Here is a 26,708-nt window from a genome sequence, read left to right as displayed (position 1 = left end):
TCACTGACAGGTTCAATGTATTCTTTGTCTTGGACTGGTCAAATCTATGAAGTGCAGAAAGAGTGATTGTTTTCATTAGGCACACAATAGCCTTTCTTTTTATACTGTTAATGTCTTTTTATTATTACTATTGTTATTTCATTTTATGAGGGTCGCTGTAGCTGTATTTGTATTTAGAAAACAACAAATTGCATTTATATAACACCTTTCATGTTGGGAGGATATTTCAAGGCGCCAGACAGTTAAAAGTTGGCACCTGAGTTGGGGGTTGGAATCAAGAGGGATGGAGGGCAAAGGGCGGAGGGGGTGAGAGGATGACCGAAGGCACGATCAAAGAGAAAGGTCTTCTGTCAGGCCTTGAAGTTGGCATGGCAGGAGGTGAACTGGAGGGATTCTGGGATGAAGGTCCAGAGGATGGGACAGAAAGGCTGAAGGCCTGACCACTGACAAGGACTGAACTATGAAAGTGGAGCTGAGTGGAAAGGCAATGGAGAAGAATAGAGTGGTCAACAGTGTCGAAGGCTGTAGAGAGATTGAGAACGATGAAGAAACAGACACAGCCCTGGTCACAGATGGACAGAATATCTTTTATAACTTTGACCAAGGCTGCCTCTTTCCTGTCGACAGCATGGAAACCCAATTAATGGGGTTTATATAGGGAGAGGAAGTCTGAAGTTGGGAAGAAAACTAATTCCAGAATCTTGGAAAGAAAAGAAAAGGAAGGTTGGAGATGGGACCATAGTTAGAGAACAGAGGCAAGTGAAGGTTTTTTGTGCCTGGGATTGATGACGGCTGTTTTTAAGTAGGTGGGAATAAAGCTAGTGGACAGAGAGAGGATGACAATGTCTGTTATTATGGGGCAAGTAGGTCAAGCTGGGAGATAAGGAAAGGTGTACAAGTAGGGTCAAGGAACAGACGGTGGGCTTCATTTGGGAAATGATGGAGATGAGGGAAGGGAAAAGGGGTCAAAAGTGTGGAGGGAGGGATTAACTGGAGGCCAGATGGGCATGGAGTAGGTGGGGAGGCAGTGGTGGTAGCAAGGATAGAGGCAGCAGACTGGATCCCATCGATTTTTGACTTGAGAAAGTCTCCTGGCATTTGGAGTTTGAGGAGAGGGAGGGTGGGCAGAGGAGTTAATTTGTGGTGGAGAAGAGGAGCCTGGGGGTTGTCCTTGGCCTCCAGGATAATCTCGGAGTGGAAGAACAATTTGGCTGAGGTAAGGGGAGGTTTTGATGCGATCCAGCCAAATTTGGCGGTGGACCGTTAGATTGGATTTATGCCAGAAAATTCTAATGTGATCTGACAAATATTACCCCTTTTTTTACACACACAATCCAGCTTATTTATATAAAGGTTCTTATAAACTCAATGAATTTCTTAGGAAATGGCAAACTTTCTACCGAAAACTATAGAAATGGTTTCATCACACTGAATAGTCTTAGGAAGGTCAAGTGCAGTGAAATGGAAAGCATACCCAATTAAAAGGGCCTAAGTGCACCATGTATGAAATACCAACTAACTTTAAATCATTAAGCAGATAAAATATGGTAATGCGGATAGAGGCAGGTCAAAGACTGATAAAAACCCAGACGGGGCAAAGAGGTAACCTTCTTTTGCTTCTACCCAATATTGCAGTCTATTAATGAGAAGATGGCTGAATAACCACATAAGTCAGCAAGCAGAAATCTTGAAAATAGTTTCATTGATCAACCATAATGTGTTGATTTTTTTGACAAATATAGTCTTTGTAACAGATATTTACACTTTTAAAAAGCCCAGTAGACAAAAAGGAGGTTAGAGCGCTCAGTTTTTTTGGGTGTATATGTAAAGTTCTATATGTTGCAGGTAGTAGTTTCTTCAAAATGCGCATATTCCAACCATCAATACTGTGTCCTAATTTATGTCCTTTTTGTTCTTTAGATGGCCTAGGGGAATATTGTAGAACATCTCTACACATCTCCCTGGATTCTCTGATTCTTATCAGGAAGGAATGGTGGTACAGACAGTACTTAGCAGCAAACGGCATCTTTTTTCCCCCACATTTCTGTAAAAGTCTGTTCCCTTTGTACTAAGGGAAACACATCTGTTACACTTGGATTCCTGTGCCATGCAAGTGCAGCATCTGGGCTCTCATAGTCTGAATGCTGCTCATGATTTTCTTCTGGTGGCCTACTAGTGTAATCCCCAAACTCATCACGTCCCTGTATAACAGAAAAACAGCATGGTTAGAAATTGAATCACTCAACTCACAATGGCATTTTGAGATTTTCAAATTTTCAATAGCTCATTCATATAAAAAATACTTTCGATGTTCCCATCCCTAATTCAGTTACATTGTGTAACTATAGCATGAAACTACAGATACATTGACTGCAATGACTGAAACTGAACACAATAAATGGGAGTTATTCTTCACTTTAATACATTTGTGAGAAAATGCCTTATACATGCATGCTGCCAAGTTGGTAAGTTTCCCATCAAGTGGAAAATAACCTCCAACATGTGGGCTCTCACTACTGCTCTACTAAATGATAGGGTCACCTATTTGGATGTGTACTTTATGGATCAAGTTGGGAGTTACAGTATTTTATTTGCCTATCCAAATACAACCATACATAATGGTGAAACATTTATCGCTTTAAATCCTGTTTCTCCACACACACAATATTAACTAAAAATCTAGACTCTCCAATTACAATACCCTTGAGGTACCTTACAAATACTGTGAACAGCAGGGTCCCCCTGATCAATGGCTTGAATATTCTAATTGGAAATATCACAATTGATAACCCACATTTCTTATTCAGTTTATTTATTTCAGAATTTACAAATAACTTAGCTTCCTGTGAATTTTCATTAGAACCGCAAGCTCTTGAGAAGGGTTTCCAATTCATTTGTTACGTCATGATTTGGTTAAGTTGACTTGTAAATATTACCCTCACTTTATTGACTACAATTCAATTTCTTCCTTCATCTTGAAGTCTTATCATTTTTCTATCAAACCTCCAATTTTCAGGATTGTGCTGCTGGCTTTTTTATACAGTGCTGGAATGTTTCTGTGGTCAGGTATTATGGCCATTTACACTGAAATCGGTCAGTAACAGACCAATTTATTTGACTGCTAAAATATGAATGGTAATACTAACCAATCAGTCAAAGTAAGGAAGCCCTGCAGTACTCAATGTCTTCATAATGAGCTTGCAACAAGGTCATTTTGAGAGAATGTGAAGGAGGTTTGAAGGTTTCAGATGCAACACCCTTAATCGCTTTGGGAACCCCACACCTCCCAAGAATCCGCTCCGCGGTCACTCCCCCTCCAACTTCCACCCACCCCCCACCCCTTCCCTCCCACACTCCGACTCCTACCCATCCTCCCCTACACACCTTCGAACCCGTTTCCCCACCCTCTGTCACCAAACTCATCCTGTCCCTGAAACCCACCACCTGCTCCCTTGACCCCATCCCCACTCCACTCCTTATCTCTCAGCTCCACCTCCTTGCCCCAACAACAACAACAACAACAAGATTCCATTTATAGAGCACCTTTCACGTCAGGAGGACGTCCCAAGGCGCATCATCAACCTGTCCCTCTCCTCTGGCTCTGTTCCTATTCCCCTAAAAAACATCACTCCCACTTTGAAAAAATCCTCCCTTGATGCGTCGCAGCTATCAAGCTACCGGCCCATCTCCAACCTCCCCTTCATGTCCAAGGTCCTTGAAAGAGTTGTCGCCTCCCAGCTGCGCTCTTTCCTCTCCACCCATGCATTATTCGAATCCCTTCAGTCGGGTTTCCTTGGTGCTCATAGCACAGAAACCACCCTGGTCAAGGTCACCAATGACATCTTGACATCAGCGACCAGGGCTCCCTCTGCCTCCTCGTCCTTCTCGACCTGTCGGCAGCATTCGATACGATCGACCACGCTATCCTCCTCCACCGCTTGTCCTCCCACCTCAACCTTCAAGGCCCTGTCCTTGAGTGGTTTAGGTCGTACCTCTCCCACCGTCTTCATTTTGTTTCCACAAACGGCTTTTCCTCCAGCCCCCGCACTGTCTCGTGCGGTGTCCCTCAGGGCTCTGTCCTCGGTCCCCTCCTCTTCACCCTCTATATGCTCCCCCTTGGTGACATCATCCGCAGACATGGGGTTAACTTCCACATGTGCGGATGACGCCCAACTCTACCTTTCCTCCTCTACCCTCAACTCCACGACAGCCTGCCTGTCCGACATCGAGTCCTGTACAAGAGACAACTTTCTACAGCTCAACGTGCGCAAAACTGAGGCCCTCCTGATTGGCTCGTGTCAGCGCCTCCGCACCTCAGGCGCTGACAGCATCAGCATCCAAGGCTGCACTCTCCACCTCTCAAAGCCAGTCAGGAACCTCGGGTTCTGTTCGACCCTGAGCTGTCCTTTCTTCCTCATATCCGCGCCACAACTGGCACCGCCTTCCATCACCTCCGAAACATCGCCAGACTACGGCACTACCTCACCCCTCACGCTGCTGAAACTCTGGTCCACGCCTTTATCACCTCAAGGCTGGACTATGGGAACTCTCTCCTCGCCGGCCTTCCCGGCACCTCCCTCCACAAGCTGCAGGTCATTCAGAACTCTGCAGCTCGTGTACTGTCCCGCACCAGGCTTCGGGACCACATCACTCCCACCCTCGCTCGCCTCCACTGGCTCCCCATCCCCCAGAGGATCGAATTCAAGATCCTCATCCTCACCTACAAGGCCATTCACGGCCTTGCTCCCTCCTACCTCTCCGACCTACTATCTCCCTACCTACCTGCCCGTACCCTCCGTTCCTCTGGCTCCGGTCTGCTCCACATCCCCCGCCCCAACCGCCCTACCATCGGTGGCCGGGCCTTCAGCCTCTCAGCCCCTAGGCTCTGGAACTCCATCCCCCAGTGCCTTCGCCTTGCCTCCTCCCTTTCCTCCTTCAAGGCCGGTCTCAAGATCCTTCTCTTTGACCGTGCCTTCAGCTCCCCTCTTGACTCTCTACCCCCTCCTCGCTCCCTCGCTTCCTTCCCATCACCCTGACGATTTCCCCCCTGCTCGGGTCCTGACCCAACTGTCCAGCGCCTTGGGACGTCCTCCCGACGTGAAAGGCGCTCTATAAATGGAAACTTGTTGTTGTTGTTCTTGTTGACTGACAATGATGGTCCATGAAGGGAAAATAAACAAAGATAAATATCCTTGTTGGGATTTGCTGGAACCTATGTAACAATGGTTTACAAAGGTCAGTGTTTCCCGGCAGGATGCTGCTTGATGGTTCAGTCAATATTATACTATCCATCCTATGGGGCTTCAAACGTTTAAATGGAGGCTGCCATTTAATTACTTTAATATTGCTTTCTACTGAGTTTTCTTTCTGAGCACTTCTCTAAGTACATACAGTAAATGAAGAAATGCATATCTGAGACAAATCTTGACAAATAGCACTCTCTGCAGCATTGCTATTCCCTAGCAGAATCCAAGAATTCTTCAAAAAAGAGACTTCCAATATAAAGAAAAGGGATTGAAGTGCAGATGTTTTTCACAAGTATGTTATACTCATAATGCTTTGAGATTCCCTATTTCATGAAGAATGTACACCAGCCTGAAATAGATGGCATCTCTTTTTACCGTTTCTTATTTCCACAGCATCTATGTCTATTTACTGTTCTATCTAAATCCATCTCTCCAAGTCAAAACCATTACTTGGAAAGATATGAATTAGTTAATCTATGCAAACTGCAGATGCAATTACTGAACATGATAAAAGACAACAAGACTGTTTGGAGTGAGTTAATCATTGATTTCACCATAACAGTATGTTAGTAGGTTAGTGCTGTATATTATTATATGATTATTGTTAGTATAGACAGTTCCATTGTGTCCACCATAATCTTAATCAATAAGATACATTCATTCAATACACACACTTTTATTTTGCTGTTCTCAGGAACTATACACTCAACAGGATGTTCTTTGAATTCTACGAAAGCCACTTAGGAATTGGAATGAGTAAGTTTCGGCTGTGCAATTACTGAGTTCTCAACACACTCTGCCAAAGCTAAAGTGCTCTGTGAGTAGATCAAAGCATTACCACTAACCATGATTAGTAACCCATGTCTGGAAAGCCTCAGCACAGCGGAAAATATATTTAACTAGGATTAATTGGCTTGTAGCTACAATTAAATGCCTTCATTGTTGTTCAGAGCACTTTGTGAAACAACTGGTATCCAAAACTATTATTGGAAGGTAGAAAATTGTACCCTCCATTTATTGTGGAAGACAAATCCGTACTGTTCAAAAAGTGATTTTCTTTCCAACACCAAGAATGCTGTAACTTTCCCACCAGGGAACATTTTCCTCACTGAAACATTAGCTTTTTCCATTAATTGGGAACAGCACCAGTGGTCAAATAAATAGTTTAAAGTTTCTGCTACAGCTAGCTCCCTCTACTTCCACCCATCATTTAGAAAAATAACTGTAAGGATGTAATGCCACAATCTCTGAATATTTAAGCACTCAAATTTTTCCCTTCATTTTCTACCCTCCATAATTGAGCACATTGATCCATGCCGAAATAAGATTTTCAATGTCACAGATACACCATGTTATTGCTTGACATCGCACACGGGCACCTTTCACAGGGGTCACTTGACAATGATCAGGAGCGGAAATCCTGACTTATTTTTCCTTTTCCCTAACCAAAGCTACTGAGGCTAACTGTAGCACCTTGATTGCTGCCAACCTGAGATTCAGTTATTTCAACACAAGATAGGTTTCAAATCAAAACCTCCCCAGTTTATCTATCAGTTTCACATTAGGTAGTAGTTTTACCAACTGAGCTTTTAGGATAGTCAGCCTACCAGGTTTTTAAATAACTATTTCCTCACGGACCTATAAACATAAAAGCAACCCATCCATCTGATACAGAACAGAAATACTTTCTAGAGTGATAATACTGTGGAACAAATCTATTTCTAAATCTTTTGCGATTCTGTTTATTTCATTTACAACCTCATCTTTCTTATTTCTCATCTCACAACTTGTTCTTTCATACATTTGTTCCCAAGCCTATCTAAAGAATTCCTTTTTTTCCCCCTTGATCCATATTTGCATCTTCGTTAATGAACGAGTGAGCGCTAATCTGCCTAGCAGTAGTTGTTTCACACAGACCTGCTGCCATGCGGATAATATCCATTCCAGGTGTCAAGGTGCATTTGGGCGGTATTAATTCTCCTTTACAATTTCTGATGTTGGTTTGGCACAGCGGTACGTCTTTTTTGCTGGTGTACTAAAAGCATCAATTAAACCAATTATATGGGGGCTGATCCAATTAGTTTTAGTCATGTCACAATTCCCAAATGGTTACATGTTCACTCATCTGGAGTTATTCCACACTGATCAGACTATTTTCTTTGGTCATCTGAAATGTCTGACACCTGCAGAAATCCATTACCAGGCTTACGAATCTCCAAACAAAACTACTGAGTGTTCCACACAAATATGTATGGAACCTTATCTTAAGGTGGTGGAAAGTCAATGGAATGAAACGTAGTTCATATTATCAGTAGGAATATCATATTGAAACGGAGTGACCACATTATACTGAAACATTTGGAGCCATCAATGCAGAGTGGTAACAAACGTTGGTTTGTGTGCTACTCATCTACTGTACAGTACAGCGCAATGGTGCATTGTTAGGAATTCACACCTCCATGCAATGTACACCTAGTGGAAATAATTAGGCTCTTACAGGGCAATCCTCCATCTAAATGTTACAATATCCTCCAAGAGAAATGACTTAAATCGAATTAAGCATGACAGAGAGACACATCCATCTGGGAGGGTGCACATACACCATGGTGAAGGGTTAACACCACACATCAATTGAGTTTGAAAGAGTCGGAAAGGAAGAGGAAAAGAAAACACTGGAGACGTAAGAGAGAAGAATGAATGCCTTTTACTTCAACAACTAAAAATGTTACAGGGAAATCAAATATTATTATTCAGTAGAAAAGTAATTGTAAAGATTATTAAGCTGGGAAATTTCCAGGTTTCCTCTGTCTCTGAGGTTTACTGAACATTGAGGTATTTAATCATGGTCTGAGAAGACAGTAACTCTGAGAGTTGTTGGTCTATTGCTGTAGCTTTGGCACATTGTGGTGCGATGTCTGTGTTTGGAAACACATTTATTTACTACAATTGTAGCTGCCATTGAATTGCCCAAGGAGAAGAGGAGAATATTGCCTCACAAGTGAGAACCTGGGTTCAACTCCCAGCAGGGTAAAATGTTGGACAAGTTTCCTTACTCCACACGCCTCTGTTTACCTAGTATTAAGTAGGAACCCGGTTGTTAGTCGATTGGCGGATCGCTTTTCAGGGATAATAATTCCTTCAAAAAAAAATAATAATAAATTGGTCACTTCAATTCACGACTGCTTGTGGGACACTGTTGTGTGCAATTGGCTGCCGCATTTCGCCCACAAAATATAATCAATCTACTTTACAGTATATTCTGTGAAGCGTTTTGAGACGTCTCGAAGATGTGATAAGGCGCTATATCAAATGCAAGAATTATTATCATTAATATGGGCCACAGTGAGAATTTTCTTTTAGAAACCATATCAACGAGAGAAAGTCTGCAGATCTGTACTGTCCATTCTGAACCCCACTGTTACTGTTATCCTGATTGATGGTGATATTACTGATTACTGGTGGGAATCCTAAAGGCAGATTGTAAAGTTCCTGCCCAACAGCAGTGTGACGTGATCATTTAGTAATGCTAAACTATAGACTAAATTATAATACAAACAGCATATAAAAATGTTAGAAATAAGCCCTCAGGACTGACAGAACATTCTGAAAGTTTTTTCCATTTGTATCTAGATTTTTGTATTTGATGTAAATAACAAAAGAAAAATTTGATCCACCAAACCATATTTCAATGCCTTCATATCTTATAGTTATTTCTTGTTTTAGATAATATACAAAATGAGAACAGTATTTTTGCGAAACTAGATGAAACCTGTTTCTCAAATCATTATTTTCCTGAACTATTTTAAAACTCTCCCTCAAGTACAATTCTGTGGTCAAGAGGGTGGGCAAGTAACCTGTCCTCAGGTTTGCCAAAGTCACTCTTCAAACCACTGCTGGAAGGTTCATGAGCACCTCTGACCTGCCCTCTGTCCTGTGATGAAGAGAACAGCTTGTGCTCAGTATCTCTCTGTGACAGCTGAGTTTGGATCAGGATCTCGCCACGTGTGGAGTCGCAAGCATGAACCTCTGACTCAATTAGTGGATTGCACATCATATTTTGAAATCCTACACTACCGCTGAGCTTCTGCATATATTCCAAAAGTAAGAGGAGAAAGTTATAAATGTATGAGGAAAGATTAGTCAATCTGGGACTTTTCACTCTTGAACAGAGTGTAGGTTGTGGAGTGTAGTAGGAAGACTTGGAGGATTTAACAGCTACGAGTGGTGGAATAAAAAACAATAACATCTTTCAAAAAATAATAAGCAAGTTCCAGGAAATGCAATGGATTCAGGGCTACTTGACAGATGCGCCACATGAAACTGTTAGTAAATTGGATGGATAACTGTATGGTCTATTCTTGCTTGAACTTTACTATGTTAATATGCAAGGCTATGTTTAGTGGGTACAGCAGGAATTCTGATTACTGATGATCAGTGCAACTACTGCAAGGTATTGGCGACTGCAGTTTGCTAGAATGTTAGTTTTGTGCAAGTTATAGACTAATAATGCTGATAGTTGTTTTAGTATGTTTTCAAAAAAAGATTAAAAATCAATTATACAAGTATTACTAAAAATAAGTATAAATAATGAATGGAATTTTTTGTGAAAGAGATAGCGAATGAGCTATAAATATAATAGTTAGAACCTTCCACAAGGCCTTGAATAAGAGAAGACAAAGAGAAGAGTTGGGAGAAGGGGAATTCTGTAGCCAAACAGCATGATATATAGCACAATGAGTTAATGCTTTACATTAATTCATAACCATTGTTATTTTTATTAGGATTTTATTATTTTTAATCCGTGTATAGTTTTCTCTTCTATACTTTTTTCCCAAAAGACAATAAAATGTTAATAGGAACAGTAAACTCTTCTAGTATATGGGCTTCATTAATAACTCACACCTCCACACTTTAATATGCCACCTGTGGCATTATAATTGTGCTAAAATCACAACAAACTATCTCAAGGTTTAAAAATCCACAGGAGCTTATCTTAAAATATACATCATGATCATAACAACATCTTTAACCAAACAATTTTCCACATCCTAAGATTGGTTGGGGAACAATAATGGTAAGACAATATCAAAGCGTTGGGTATGTGTGTGTTGGGGGGCAGCTTTGCAATTCCTCTGCCTTGTTTATGTCCACCAGAAAAGTGTAGAATCCAGATAAAGAAATAATTAATAGCCACTGCAATGTTCCTCGCCCAATAATATCTGATGTCTCCCAATTGACGTGTGGGTGAAGAATAATCATTCAGAGATAGCTGTCTGGTTTATCACCCCAGGGATGTGTGGTACAAATAGTAGCAACACACACTAAAGAGGCAATCTAGTCTCACATGTCAGTCTGGTTTAGTTTGGTTCTGATTGCTCAACGTCAAACTCACTCAATAGTCATCCTGGCCACAGACTCCAGCGTGCTGTAACCTGCAGCTGTGAAGTTATCCTTGTACCGTTCCATCTTGATGGCCTCTAACCAGTCGCCCACACAACGAAAGGAGGTGAAGTCGGGAGTGTTCTGATCTAGCAGAGGATTAATTGGCCTGTGTAGAAAAAGAACAATGCATAAGAGCGGTGCATTTAAATAATGAAGGTGATTCACTCATCCAAACTCCTGGTATTTTATTAACTGGATCACTCACATTAAAAAAAAAGCAGCTTCAGGAAGTTAGGAACAACAACAACAAATTACATTTGTATAGTGCCTTTTATGTCAGGAAGACATCCTGAAGAGGTGAACATTCAGAGATTTGGATCCGAGCAGGGGATTGGGATCAGGAGGGGTTTGATTTCAAGATCCTCATCCTCACCTACAAGGCCATTCACGGCCTTGCTCCCTCCTACCTCTCCGACCTACTATCCCCCTACCTACCTGCCCGTACCCTCCGTTCCTCTGGCTCCGGTCTGCTCCACGTCCCCCGCCCCAACCGCCCTACCATCGGTGGTCGGGCCTTCAGCCTCTCAGCCCCCAGGCTCTGGAACTCCATCCCCCAGTGCCCTCGCCGCTTCCTCCCTTTCCTCCTTCAAGGCCGGTCTCAAAACCTTTCTCTTTGACCGAGCCTTCAGCTCCCCTCTCGACTCTCTTCCCCCTCCTCGCTCCCTCCCTTCCCTCCCCTTACCCTGACCATTTCCCCCCTCCTCGCTCCCTCCCTTCCCTCCCCTCACCCTGACCATTTCCCCCCTGCTCGGGTCATGACCCAACTGTGCAGCGCCTTGGGACGTCCTCCTGACGTGAAAGGCGCTTTATAAATGGAATCTTGTTGTTGTTCTTGTTCTTGTGGAGGGCAGGGCGGTGGAAGTGGAGCAGGCCAGAGCTTGCTGAGCAGAGGGAGTGGACAGGTTAACATGGCTAGTTTACACAATTATGAATACTGATGTGTAGTTAATATTTGGGGGTGAATTTAAGGGCAATCTAGTGAAAGATCTTGTTCCTGGGACATGAAATTTTTCCCATTTCAGATAAGGAGTGTCAGCATTCTCAGCTCAGTTGAAGGTCAGTTAGATGCAATGTAAAGCTCACCCTGCTCTTCCCAACCAATCTGGTTCACCCCTAACTTCAGAGGAACACTCTCTACTATACCATTGCGATATTTTCTATTTCCCATACTTGCCCTTCTATGTGAGATTGCTAACTCGGTGATACATTAAGGCAGCATTGTGCTGTGAGTCAAAATTCACCAAGTCTTTGTTGAGACTTTTCTTACTCACTTCACGTAAAATACTGATAGAATCCTATAGATGAGGTGCTCGCTACATCAGTAGGATTGCAATGAACTAATAAACAGGCAGATCAAGCTTGAAACGCCAAATAGCCTTCTCTTGTTTTTGTGTTCAGCATAAATCTGTATAATAATCATTATTTGCTTACAGCACAAATGATGGACCATTGTCACCTTCTTAAACATTGTCAAATGTACTTGAATTTTTCTCTGACAAAAAGGGAGGTAACAACAATAACATGCCTCATGAAATTACTAAATCAATGTTGCTTTTAACATTTTTACTCAAGCTTGATGGTTTCAATGAGACTGATGCATGCCAATCCCTTCCTCTTTGCTCTTTCTGTACCTCCCATATAATTCATGATTTAAACTCAATGGGACTGAGTTTGCAGTATTTTGAGAAGGAATTGCTTAATAAGGAATGAAAAGCAGGTGATAACAAAAAATTCTTCCAATAACTAATGGTACTTCAAGTCATGTTTTTATTAAGGAATCATAGTAATACTGCAAATTAACCTCCAGAATATGTGTACTGCGATGTTGACAGATTTAAGAAGCTAAAACTGTATATCATCCTTCTACGACAATTCTATAAGCACAACTCATTTAATCAATGCAAGAGGTAGTATTCACCTCTCTGTCCCTCCAATACATCAAATACACGTTTGGGTTTTCCTCACCTACTGCAGGAGCCCAGGGGAACCTTCAGGGTATTTGGATTGCGGATCATTTTGTCCAAGATGCCCACTATCTGATCGAATTTGGGTCTCTCATTCCGTTCCTGCTGCCAGCAGTCAAGCATCAGCTGGTGAAGACCAGGTGGACAATCCATAGGAGCAGGGAGACGATAGCCCTCATCAATAGCCTTTATAACCTAGGGAAGGAATAAACAAACAGATAAGGTATCAATATAAATTTGATTTTCCCTCACACCCATTAGGATTGAAAACTGAAATTCGCAAATTGAAAAAACATGCTCTGAACTGCACTTATAAAACATTTTGTACAACATTGAAGATAAGCGAGGAAGTATTATTTTTCTTTCAGAGAGGATGCTAATTTCTTCCTCCCCTACACTCTTCCCTCCCACCTCACTGACTTAGGGCAGTAGATAGAACATTTTAACATAAAAATTATAGGCTACAGGAAAGGATCCAGAACAGAAACCATTGCTGTCATCTGTGACATGAAAAGTCCCAGGAGTTTTCTCTATATAACTCCTGTATTCTATTGTGGGGAAAGTATGGACATACCTGTGTTAAAAGCAACCTCACTGGCCTCACTTTGTTGCCCTACCTGACTGACCCCGAAGGTTTCTAACGTTTTTGTCAGGCCAATTTAGAACTAAATAAAGTATGGAAGAGATGTGTCAGAGAATGAAACTTTCCCTTGGCAAGCTCTGTCCAGGGATTGGGAATCTTTCTCTGCTGCTGCCATGCTTGGATCTGTGTTTTCTCCTTTCTGACAGTCTGAGTTACCTGAGTTACACTGAGAGCTGTCACGCAATAGCAATTCCAAGCCTTACACAAAATTGGCTCTTCAAGATATGGTCTTTGGTGCCTATCATTTGAATTGGAAAAGCTAATAAATCATGCAGCGGCTTCCATTTAAGACAAGAGACATTTCAATTGTTGTCGTTATGGGGTCTATGAGGAATTAATTATCATTCTCTTGCACAGACTAATTAGGAGCCTGCATACATTTGTAATTTATTTATACAAATGAATAAATAAGACGTCCTTCCCAGCGCTTTGGGACATCCTCCCGACTTATAAAGGTTTAGCAGAACGTCCTTGCTTTTGTACGCTATAACTCTATTTATAAAGCCAAGGATCCCATGTTCTTTTAACAGCTTTACCAACCTGTCCTGCCACTTTCAAAGACCGGTGTATTTGAACCCCCAAGACTCTCTGCTCCTGAACCCCCTTTAACATATGCCCACAAAATGTACAGTCAATTCAAATCAGCCCCACCCTTCCTTTGACTGTCCTTTTACTCTTTATATGTTTATAGTAGGCTTTAGTGTTCCCTTTTATGTTACCCGCTAATCTTTTCTCATATGCTCTCTTTGCCGCTCTTAATTCCTTTTTCAGTTCTCCTCTGCATTTTCTGCATTCTGATTGGTTCCCTAGTGTATTTTGAACCTGACAGTTATCATAAGCCTCCTCTTTCTGTTTCACTTTAATCCCGATTTCCTTCATCCAGAGAGCTCTAGCTTTGGATCCTCTACCTTGCCCCCTCATGGGAATATATTTGGTCTGTACTCTAACAATCTCCTCCTTGAAGGCCTCCCATTGTTCATTTACCATTTCACCCATCAATCTTTGTTTCCAATCCACCCTTTTCAACTCACTGAAATTAGCACTCTTCAAGCTGAGTAGCTTCACCATAGAGTGTTCCTTGTACCATACCATTCTAAACCTTACGCGCTGTTCTCTCCTTGTTTAGATCAGTTACCATTGATGAATGATGTAGAGCTCGTCTTCAACGCACGCTGAACAAATGCTGGGATAATCGAGGCATAAACAGTAACTTACATCCTGATTGGACATATCCCAGTAAGGTCGTTCTCCATAAGACATCACTTCCCACATGACTATTCCATAACTCCACACGTCGCTTGCTGACGTAAACTTGCGGAACTGGATGGCTTCAGGGGCTGTCCATCGCACTGGAATTTTACCACCCTGTGTGGACAGAAGAACACGGTTGAAATGTTGCCAGTTCATCTTTAACAAGTAATGAAATTAAAAATGGTACAATGTCATTATTATCCATATTATTGCATGCAGATACAATGGAGGCAATTATAACAATAACTTGCATTGTTGCACCTCACCCTTGTATTCAAGTCCCTGTGCTCCTCTACACCCCCCTACCTCTCTGACCTCCTCTCTCCTCAAAACAGTACCCATTGCCTTCGTTCCTCCAGGTTTGGCCTCCTTCTTGTCCTCGAGTCCTCCGTACCTTCAGCCACTATGGCCCGAGGCTCTGGAAATCCCTTCCTCACTCCCTTCACCTCACTCCCTCCTTTCCTATTTTCTGCTGAAGACCTTTCTTTTCGACCGCGCCTTTGGTCACCTTCCTCCTCCTCCCCCTGGCTCGGCCCCGGGATCCGTTACTGTGAAGCGCTCTGAGACGCCGTCCATCATGGAGGGCGCTATATAAATCCAAGTTGTTGTTGTTGCTATTTGCCTCCATAATACAGTCATTATACCTTACACAATATCCTGTGAAGCACTTTCAGATGTCCTTCTGAAGTGAAAGACATTGTATCAAATATAAGGATGATGATTATTATTATCATTATTATTTTATTAAGTCGAATGGTGGTATTTTTGACGCTATGCAGACTTCCAAATTCTATAGCTGGTTCAGAGATTATCAGATTTTAAACTTGTTGTTTACCTCTACGTTATCCATTCCTCTCAACAATTTACAACTTGGATCATGTTTCCTCTCAATCTTTTCCTTAATGGAAACAGGTTTATTTCTGTGAGATTTTCCTTGTAACTTAAGAGTCCTGAGTGCTGCCTAATGCTGCCTGAACCTTTTGCAATGCACCAATGTTATTTTGAAGGCAGAACACACAAAATGGCAAGCAGTATTGTAAATCTTGAAACTTTTGTGTAAAGTTTATAATTAACGGAAATTTAAATGTAATGGGAAATGTTGGAGCTAGGATCAGGGCTGAAGCAGAACTTCAGAGATGTTGGACATCCCTTATAATAACTGCCCTTGTAGCAGAGCGGCATGGAAACTCAATAAGATAATGTTATTCCCTGTTAAATATATTTTAAATCATAGCTCAGTTTAGGCTGGGAGCATAACGTTGTTGAGCCATGTTGCGCTGAGAGTAACATTACTGAGCAGGACTGGGAGCATGACTGAGCAGGTAATGTGACAGCCTATGAAATACATTTTACGTGAAAATGCTCAAAAGCTCAGAGTGCGTGAAATATTGATTTCCAGATTTCCAGTATTGTAAATGTGGCCTTAGCAATGAATTAGATACCGATTACAATAACTTAGTTTGAGTTACGATCAAATGGCCCTGAGACATATTCTTTTATTGATTAGTCTTTCTTCTATAAACCTGGTGGCGACTGAATACCATCAGTGCTCAATCACACAGAAATCTTGTACTGCTAATGGACACCGCTTCAATTTGTATTGCCCTCTTTCCTGGTCCAATATGCAATATCATTCGATGATTTACATTAAAATCCATCTTGCATTTCTTTGCCCATCTGCTTATTTTCTGCACATTCCCCATTGAATACTCTGAACCTCTGCACTGGTCACCAGACCACAAATTTGTGGGGCAGTAGTGAGTGCTATAGTACATTACAAAGAGCGGCTAATTGCTTCATTTTGTTATGAATAGAGATCAACAAGGATGAGAGTGCAGATACTGGCAAAACTCCACTAACCACAGTCCCCACACAGAGCTTTTTCCGTTCACCATCATTCTTTCATTTTCAAATTGCTGTATTTCTTGCTGTATTTCTTTCATAAATCTCCATCTCTTTAAAAATAGCCTACAAATGCAGAACTCTTATCAAGCGCCTTCTGAAAATCCACCTTTATGACCTTCACTGGATATCCCTTGTTCATGATGTTACTTACCCCCTCAAAGAATTCCAGTAAATTTGTGAGCCATGACCTATAACTTCTAAAAACAACCACGACTATTCCCTACGGTCTCTGCACACTTCAGATGAATTTTAATAGCATCCTCATAAAACTCTCTCAAGCAATTTCTGCAACAAAGCTGGTAGACTAGCTGATCTATTATTTCCAGGTTCATGTTTCTCTCCATTTGTGAACATATCTTTCCTTTTCTCACAAAAATATTATCAGAAATGCCTCCATTTCTTCTGAAGGATTCTACAATTTACCTCACACAGACTAAATGGCCTACACACAATTTGGGTGAAATTCTCTTCCTTTTTGGCAAATGTGGGAAATTTCCCTCTTTAATTCCTTGAATTTCATCAAAAGACATACTTTACTGACCTCTACACACAGGATAGAATCTTGTCTACTCAATGCGTCTCTTATAAGAGCAATTTGGTTTTCAACACTTCATCTACCCAAATTGTTTAAATAGTTATTAAGGGTTTTCCCCAGGGGCCTAATGGGTAAATGAACTAAGTCATACAGGCTAGAAGAACTTAATTGCTGGTCTGAGCTGCATTAGTTTATTACAGCCCACTCAGCACGGGAGGCAATAAAATTGGCCATAGCGCTGCTGGGCAAGAGGAGAAATATTGATTAGAAGTTCTTCTGATCACTGTGACAGGAGTCCCTCTTGAAAATATGTACAGGCAGGTATTATCCAATTCTCACTCCCACTGTGGTCAGGCTTGACCGTAATAGCACTCATAATTAAATAGTCCGCCGACATTCACTGTCCAGCTTCACATATGCAGAAAGCCCTTTGGATAAAGTAGGGTTGTTACAAAAGGGGAACTGTTCAGTACTTTCTGGATAGCAGGAGGGGAAGAAAATGGGAAAACAGATTATTAAATACCACCTCCTGCTGCTACCTATAACATACGTGTCTATCTTTGTTCTTTTACTCTGTTTTGGCTTTTGTATAACATCAGGTCCTCACTACTTTCTATTCCCTTGCACCTATGTGCCACTTTGACTGTCTCATTTATTCACTCTGGTCCTTGGCCTCCTACCTTTATCCTTTTTCTAATGGGATGATATGTATTTCCATTTCCTTTGAAGCCTTTTTTTCCACACAAAGATTTAGTTTCTCATCTGTTTTATTTTCCATTTCCATTTCCCATATAAGCCTCCATAAAGCTCTTCTAAAGACATTCACCTCTGGTTGATTATGTTTGACCTCATCCTTTAATACAACTAATTGCGCAATGCTTACTGGAGCCCAAGTGCTCAGCCAAGTGCAGGTCACTAAACATTAAATCAAATGGAATATCTCCCCAAGTTTCCTGTCTTGTGGGTTGTGTCAAGAAGAGGTCACAGGTTGGTTTAGGACCAGAGGTGAACTCTCTCAACCCATCTGATCCTTTCAATGATGCATTCCTGACAGTGAAACATAGAACTTTGTAGCACGGAACGCGAATTGTCCCTTCAAGCTGTGCCATTCACCCTATTTATTAATTGCCATTCCCCAAATCATTTCATGCTTTACCTTCATATTCATTAATCCAGTGACTAAATACACAGTCCTACACTTCATAGTAAAATCCTGTACTTTGAGAAGTATCGGCGACATGATAAGGTGCTATGTCAAATGCAAGGATTATAATTATCTTGCTGAACCAGTCTGAATACATACATTGAGCTGTATCTAAAGTAATAGTGAGCTAAGCAGGAAGCTGAAATTGACCCTAGATGGACTTGTGATTCCAATGGACACAAATGAGCCATAAATTGTTAATATTTCTATCTAACAGCTGAGAGGGAGTGTGTGAACCAGCCCACCCAGAGACTGTCCAAAGCTATTTATAAATCCAGGCTACACTAACAGGATAAATATTGTAACACAGGAAATCTAATTGGTAGTGTAGAATGTGTAAATATGTGATCAGAAAAACATTTAAAAATTAATATAAGTCATTGATGGCCAATTGAATAAGGTACTACCCAGTACAGCAGTTGGCAGCTTCAGGAATAGAGACCATCAGGTTGTAGATTTGAATCTGAGTCTGTGCTGAGCCACCTGTTCATAGCAAGGAAAGGCTGTTGGGGTGCTTCAATTGGCCTGAACTAATCTGGGATTCCCGCTACTTACTGTTCTACAGACACCCCTGCTGGAATATGCCAGTGTGTGGACATCAGGTGAGGATAGGTCCAGATGTGAGTGTGATACCATAGTATATATACCATAGTTTCCAATCCGCCAACCCACAGTTAAATTGTTTGCCAAAACACACTGGCTAATGTATATTGAAGGATGAGGTCAAACATGATTGTGAATGAGTTTAGGAAAGCTTTAAGAAGGCTTAAATTGGAAGTGGAACTGGAAAATAAAACAGATTAAAAACAGAATCTCTGTGAGAAGATGGTGACTTGAATGAGATACTGGATAATAATAATAATAATACTTGCATTTGATACAGTGCCTTTCACGTCTCAAAGCACTTCACAGAATAGACTGTAAAGTGAATTGACTATATTTGTGGGTGAAACGCGGCAGCCAACTGCGCACAACAGTGTCCCACAAATAGTCTTGGATTGAAATGACCAATTTATTGTTGTTTTTTTTGAGGAATTATTATCAGGTGTGTGGAATAAGGAAACTTGCCCAAGGTTGCACCCTGCCAGGAATCGACCCCAGGTCTCTCGCTTGCAAAGCGAGTGCTCTAACTACTGAGCTATCCCGTGGGACTGTGCTCCAAATGGAAAAAGAGGAAGGAAAGGTCTTCAGGAGAGCAAAAGAGGAGAAAACTGATGAAAAATCTCAGAAAAGAAGAAAGAAAGTAAATGACCGACAGAGCAGGAGAGAAGCAGTCACTATATTGTGGTTAATTGGGAATCAGCTCAAAGCCTCTCTTGCAAGAAATGCTTGGAACAGCCTGTGACCTTTTAATCTCTGTGTGCTTAAGAAAATGCTCAGCCTCTGATCCACAACAGTGGTATAAAGAGGAAGTTATGATAGCCTGGGCATGCACTTCATCTTGCTGAAGGGAGTGTCGACCCATCATGATTTATTGAGAAGGAAGATCAGGTAACTGACTCACACGTTCTGACCTGAACTTAAGCAAGAAAAATTAATCTCAGCATGTGTGTGTGTGCATCGCAATAGGATAACAGATACCTCGAGCTGGGTTATGAAGCAGTGATACAATCAGCGACTCAAATGTTATGAAGGTTTATGAACACAGTTATTCATCAATACTATCTGATACCTTGTTTACAGTGGTAAGCAGAGGTCAAATCAATCTATGTTTTAGCTTCAATTTGCCTCTATAAATGAGACGTTTCTAACTCCCTGACCTAAACCAAATCCTGTGATTTCTGTTGAAGATATGACTTTGCTTTGGCATCACTGTAAACTACTATTTGCTACCATTGGCTTTCTTTCACAGCTGAAGCCATCAGTTTGGCTATCTCCCATCCACCTGTCCAGCAGTCTTAACACATTCTGAGGAATTTACTGGTATCATGGGCTTCTCTAAAATACTGGACTAAGCCAATAAATAATAATAATCCTTGCATTTGGTGTAGCACCTTATTACATTAGAAGGATGTCTCAAAGCGCTTCACAGGAATCAGTGTGAAATGGAGTGACTCACTCAATCTTTTGTTATTGGGGCGAAAGCTTATGGAGGCAGAACAGCATTATGACTGAAATGTGAAGCAAAGAGAAATCCAACATCAAAACCTACTCCTTGACTTTATAGTCTGTAACAGTTTAAATTATTCGTTTTATTAGAATATGAGCTGAAAGTGGGTGTAAAGGTTTCTCAAACAATTAATTAACAATCAATGTCATGAAAGTTAACAGTCCATCAATCCTCTGCCGATTCTACCATCACCACTGAAACTAATCCCAATTTTGTATTCTTTCTCTGTACCTCTCTATATTGTTTCTTCAAATATTTTGCAATTCCCTTTTAACTTACACTTTGTACTTTACTCACTGTTGCAGTGTAGACAGCCTCTGGATCATCTTCAAGAATTCTTGACAGACCAAAGTCAGACACTTTGCAGACCAAGTTGCTATTGACCAGGATGTTGCGAGCTGCCAAGTCCCTGTGCACGTATCCCATGTCGGCAAGGTACCTCATGCCAGCAGCTATCCCACGCAGCATTCCCACTAACTGGATGATGGTGAACTGGCCGTCATGCTTCTGATGGGAGTAAAAATAGTGCCTCTGTTTAACATCTGGAAGTGTAAATGTGTGCACTGTGCTGTTTCTTTTACACTTGGGGATACCTTCCAAAACACTAACAGTACCAGTCATGCAAAAGTGAAAGTGAGAGGGTCAAGCAAACAAGGCAAATAAGCCTTTGCTTTCAAGTAAAAGATTTTGCTGGATGTTAACAAAAAAAGGGGTGGGTGGGTACATGCTCTGGCACATTTATCCTTCCCAAATAAACTACAAAAATTGATCAATTGAACTCAATGAAGATTTAAAGGTACATTTTAAGTTCCATTGAGAAATAATTTTTATTAGCTGATAGGGAGTGGGTCCCCTAAATGTAGAGTTTGACTAAGTTTCATGTTATCGGTCAATACACTCATGGCCACTGGAATCAAACCGGGATCATCAGTTTGTATCTTGGTTTGAGCCCCAATCTATCTCTGGGATTTCCATGTGTAGGTGGGATGCATGGAAATCTCAGCTTAGTTTGAATACCCTTAAGCACAGTGATGGGTTTCCGCTTGTGTCACACACCCGGCAATCAAAAAAAATTAAGACCAGAGGAATAGAATACAAAAGTAGGGAATTAATGTTATGTGGAGTATAAACACTGTTACAGATTAGCTGAACAGAATGGCCTGTTTCCGTGCTGTGATGTTCTGTGTAATTCTATGTAACAATGGGTGAGGCAGGTTTCTTAACAATGACTTGCTTCCAAATGAAGACAAAATTGAGAAATTTTCCACAATTCAGTGTGATCTTAAATGTTAAGACAAAATGATCTAACAGGCTAAGACCTGGCAGTATTACAGGCCCTGGAAAGGTAAATAATCCCCTTTTTTGGGCCAGAGTTAACATAGACACTAATAAAAGTCTTTGATATGTCTGCAGAATTGTATTTAAACTATGTTACTGTAACCTCAAATGAAACTTTTAGAAAAAATATAATAAATATATCATGGGCATGTTTGAATTTCAAAAGTAATGAAATATAATCTAAATAATTTATACTGGTAAAACGCTCTTATATTACTTTAACTGTAAAACAAGAAACTTCTTACAATTTCCCTTATATATCTTTATGGCAATCTGTACACTTGTATTTATTTTGGTACTTACCCGAAGGAATGAATCCAGTGCTCCATTCTCCATGTATTCTATTACAATCATGATTGGCTTACCTGTACAAATAAAGCAAGTGTATTGTAAGAGACAAATCTCTTTGGGCAACTTCAGAAGGTTTCTCTTTTGATACNTTTTTTAATGAGTCTGAAATTTGTCTTTGGCCCTGGCTGGAGGTTAAGTCATGAAGATGTGAGCAACGGTGCTAACAGGAGCTTATATAACACATAAAAAGAGGTGGTCACGTAACTGCATAAGATATGTGTGAGGTGAGATTGCGGTAGGCATTAGGTGCTCCCCCTTTGGTAATGCACAGTTACAATGGGAAAAATCCCATTAGCTACTGATATTGCCAGAAGTGTTACATGTAACGCTGACTAATTTTAGCCCACTGGAGGTTATGTAAATGTGAAGGTGTGAGTGATAGAGAAATAATGCCCTCATCGTTTGGACTTTTTCAAATGTACTCCTCTCTGGTCTCCCAAGATACACCATCCATAAACTCCAACTTATCCAAAACTCTGCCGCCCAGATCCTCACCTGTATAACATAACATAACATGTAGGAGCAGAAGTAGGCCATTCGGCCCTTCGAGCCTGCCCCGCCATTCAATCATGGCTGATCTTCTAATCTAACTCCAGCTAATAACCTAACCCTGCCTTATCCCCATATCCCTTAATCCCTTTTGCAATAAGAAATCTATCTATCTCAGTCTTGAATATGTTCAAGGACTGAGCGTCAACAGCCCTTTGGGGTAGCGAGTTCCATACATTCACCACCCTTTGAGTGAAGAAGTTCTTCCTCAAATCAGTGCAAAAGGGCTGGGCTCTGATTTGAAGGTTGTGACCCCTAGTTTTGGTTTCTCCAAACAGGGGAAACAATCTCCCACTATCTACTCTATCATGCCCTTTGATGGTCTTATAGGTTTCTATAAGATCCCCTCTAATTCTTCTATATTCCAGAGAATATAGGCCCAAATTGGTCAGCCTATCCTCGTAACTCGTCCCCTTCATCCCTGGTACTAACCTAGTAAATCTACGCTGCACCCCCTCCAAGGCAAGTACATCCTTCCTTAAATAAGGAGACCAAAACTGCACACAGTATTCCAGGTGTGGTCTCACCAGGGCCCTATACAGTTGCAGCAAGACTTCCCTACTCTTATACTCTAATCCTTTCATAATGAATGCTAACATACCTTTCGCTTTCCTAATTGTTTGCTGCATCTGCAGACTAACTTTCTGTGATTGTGCGTCCCTCTGGACGCACATTCCAGTCTCTCCCCTTTTAAAAAATAACCCGCTCTACTGTTTTTGCTACCTAAGTGAATGACTACGCACTGCACATACATCGTCCCAATCCTCACCGTGTTTCTACCCCACCCCTTTGCTCTCCCCTCCACTCAGTTAACTTGGGCTTGCTTATGCCCTCACCCTCTCCATGCCATCAGCGGCCAAGTTTTCAGATTCTACTGCCCTAACGTCTGGAGATCACTCCCTCTACCTCATCCCTTCTCTATCTGTCTTGAAGTCCCACCTTAAAACCTGCTGCGTTCATTGTGCCTATAGTCACTTCCCCCTCCCACCTCCCACTGCTCGGCATCTGACACTGTTATTGTAAAGCACTCCAACACATACTACATGAAAGGCACTCAAAAGACAAGTTGTTGTTGTAACTGTACAAGATACCATGAGGTTACGTAACAGGTAAAGTAAGCAATTGTCAGGAAACCACACGTAGGGAGGATATCACAACAACTTGCATTTATATTCATGCCAGATGTGTCAGATAGGTTTCTCATATGACAACAACAACAACAAGATTACATTTTTCTAGCGACTTTCACGTCGGGAGGACATCCCAAGGCACTGTACAAATGACTGTAAATGGGGTCAATAAAACAATGGTTTGTGATGAGATTCATGAACCAAACCTTGTTCAAAACAAAGGTTACAACCCAAAATGTTTTTTATGACAGCAAGGCCCAGCATGGAGCACTTTATGAACCCTATGGGTGAAAAGCAACCTAGTTGGTCTATCTCTGTTGCCAATTAAAAATGAAATCTTGGTGGTAGGCCTTTGATTCCATCTGCTGCATCTCATATAATTGTAGCAGAGTTTAATAGTCTAGTTTTTATTGCAGTACTCTTTAAATGTCAGGCCATGTAAATGATTGCTGAATTAGAGTTCTTGTGTTGTGGACTTATGTACACAAAGAACTGAGTTTGCTGTCCAAACACACTTTACATAGGACCCTCACAGTTAACAACAGAGGGATGAAACTGATCAGTTTGGGCTGAATTCAAACCCAGCTCCTAAAGTTTAGTGAACTAATTTATTGCAACATATAACCCTTCCCAAAATGTGGCTTTATTGTGCTGACTATGCCAGACTCAAATCCCCACTGACTAGTTGTTTTCCTCCTTTCTTTTAGCTTCCTTGGACCATAAACCAGTTCCTAGCTCAGAAAGAAGGCAATTACTTGACCTCAGTCCTCTCACAGCAATGATCTACAGCTGGCTGCAAACAGATGTATGAGGGAAGCCGGGCTGGGTAGGAGGGGTTGATGGAGTGACTATCCTGTAGATTTTCTTCCTGCCTGGGTTGGACAGTGGCCAGCCTCCGGTGCCATATTCTGCACCTAAATTGGTCAAATCTTTTCAAACATTGTAAGCTATTTTTTGCCCATATAAAATATTCTACATTACAGAAATTTAGCATTGACATCCAGATTAACATGCTATTGTTTGATTATGTTATTTATTTAGGTTCTGTCTACCAGGTCAATATTTTCAGATACATCAATAAAGCAGAAGAGGACACACTTTTAAGGTCACAAAGAGCAATATCAGGACAGACCCCAGGAAATATATATTTTCCCAGAGAGTAATTAATGACTGGAACAGGTTGCCAAGAAGGCAGTTGGAACCAGGACACAAGATTCCTGTAAAACACAGCTTGATGCTGTAATGGGAGGATGTGTATAAGGATCAGATGGGCTAATGGGAGTTTTTTTAATCAAAACTAATCATATCATCTTACTACTTCTAGTTTGCAATATTCATAAAACTTAAATTGGCAAATTACAAAATAGTTAAGAAAATAGTTGTGGGAATCTCAGGGCCATTTTGCTCATCCATATTTACCCCAAAATTCTTAATGGTAGTTATAATCCCAAATTATTAATTACACCAAAAGTAAATGATTTCAGTCATGCACAAATATGGACAAAATACACTTGCACGGTAAATTTCTTGTGTATATTTATTTATATTGTGCTTCAGTTAAGGTTCCATCTATTTTCTGCCGATCATCTCTCCTCACCCCATTCGACTCCCACACCCAGCTCGGTTACCCCTCTTTGGGATATCCTCCCGATGTGAAATCACAATGAAAATGTAGATTGCATTGTGTTGAGTGGTTGGAATTCAGAGAGTAATAGCTATTTGGTACATAATTTGAGGAGAACCACAATTTGAGTCAATATATAATGTATGTTTGTAATTTGAAGTCAATGACCGGATTAAATTATCACTGCATTTACACAGTATTTAACAGGAAGGAAATTCCATCAATCTGCTTGACAACAATCCCATTTCCTGGACGGTTTGACAGAACTAATTAGGAACATAGGAATAAATAGGAAGAAGTCATTAATCTCATTAATCTGTTCCACCACTTTGTTAGATCATGTCAGATTTTTAAATCCCATTTTCAACTATACCTTAATTTTTTTTACTTCCCAATTATCTTTCTATCTCTCTTTTAAACATTCCACAAATAATTCTCTCTCTGTTGCTTTTTGTTGCCAAGAGAAGTGTTTTCCACAGCTTCACAACCCGGATTGTGAAGAAGCATGTGCTAATCTCACTTCTAAACATCCTTGTTCCAATTTTAAGGTTATGTACACTAGCTTGGATCTTTCTACCACAAGCAGAGTTGTCCATTATCTAGCTTGTCAATTCTATGCAATATTTTAAACACATCAATCAGATCATCCTTAAACCTCCTTAACTACAAAGACAACCCAAATCTACCCAACCCTTTCAACATAGCTAATTACTGAAATTATTCAACAATTTATAAATTTAGTGATGAATTCAATATTAATCATCACTGGTGCAAATGATCACTTCATTAACAAATCGACATGGTTTTATTTATGGCTTGGCTGTGGATATCTTCCCTTCGCACCCTGACTCTGTCACAATGGTTGAGTATGAAGCTGCACATCTGGCCCTTGGATTGCTGTTGAAGTCCAGGTCTATCTCAATAAAAAAAGTCAAGCCGGTACCCCACTAACCAGCTAATGCAATACTGCAATCCATGGGAAAACTTTAAGATTCTCACAATCAGTCTACCAATTAGGACAACAACGGGGTAGAATTTTCTATAATGTGATAATTATTACTGGTGACAATTAACACATCAATGGTCATAATTTTCACTCTAATAAATTAATGATTTCTCCTCCCTTACATCCCGCCATCAACTACACAATAGCATCAGTCTCTTTCCCTGCACAATAGCACCAGTCTCTTTCCCTGCAAAATTTTCATTTACATTGGTTCTTTCATGAAACATACATCAATGTGCTTCAGAATGTGGAGTGGGATCCTGAGCGAGGTGCGAGGTGGCCAAACGTTTGACGAAAGGATCGGTTTTAAGGTGGTTTTGGAAGCAAAGAGGAGTGACCTCTCCAATCAGATTTGCATGCTGACCACAGCACAGACACACCCCTGGTCAGAGTGACAAATGACATTCTGT

General features: G+C 40.9%; 1 protein-coding gene across 1 annotated transcript in view; it reads right to left on the bottom strand.

The window, feature by feature from the left end:
* Nucleotides 1-298: 298 nt before the first annotated feature.
* Nucleotides 299-26,708, bottom strand: part of epha7 (eph receptor A7) — a 193,781-nt gene continuing 167,371 nt past the window's right edge. Inside the window, exons 12-17 of the mRNA XM_042333027.1 lie at nucleotides 21,942-22,003; nucleotides 20,580-20,807; nucleotides 14,511-14,660; nucleotides 12,654-12,847; nucleotides 10,639-10,794; nucleotides 299-2,201 (exon numbers count right to left, since the gene is read on the bottom strand). Of these exons, the coding sequence (XP_042188961.1) occupies nucleotides 2,087-2,201; nucleotides 10,639-10,794; nucleotides 12,654-12,847; nucleotides 14,511-14,660; nucleotides 20,580-20,807; nucleotides 21,942-22,003 (905 nt within the window). The 3' untranslated portion in view covers nucleotides 299-2,086. The remainder of the gene's footprint in view (nucleotides 2,202-10,638; nucleotides 10,795-12,653; nucleotides 12,848-14,510; nucleotides 14,661-20,579; nucleotides 20,808-21,941; nucleotides 22,004-26,708) is intronic.

The sequence above is a fragment of the Callorhinchus milii genome, unplaced genomic scaffold, assembly GCF_018977255.1.
Source record: "Callorhinchus milii isolate IMCB2004 unplaced genomic scaffold, IMCB_Cmil_1.0 Scaffold3, whole genome shotgun sequence".
Classification (NCBI taxonomy): Eukaryota; Metazoa; Chordata; class Chondrichthyes; order Chimaeriformes; family Callorhinchidae; genus Callorhinchus; species Callorhinchus milii.
The sequence above is the reverse complement of the archived record's forward strand: the minus strand, read 5'-3'. Positions and strand labels throughout refer to the sequence as shown.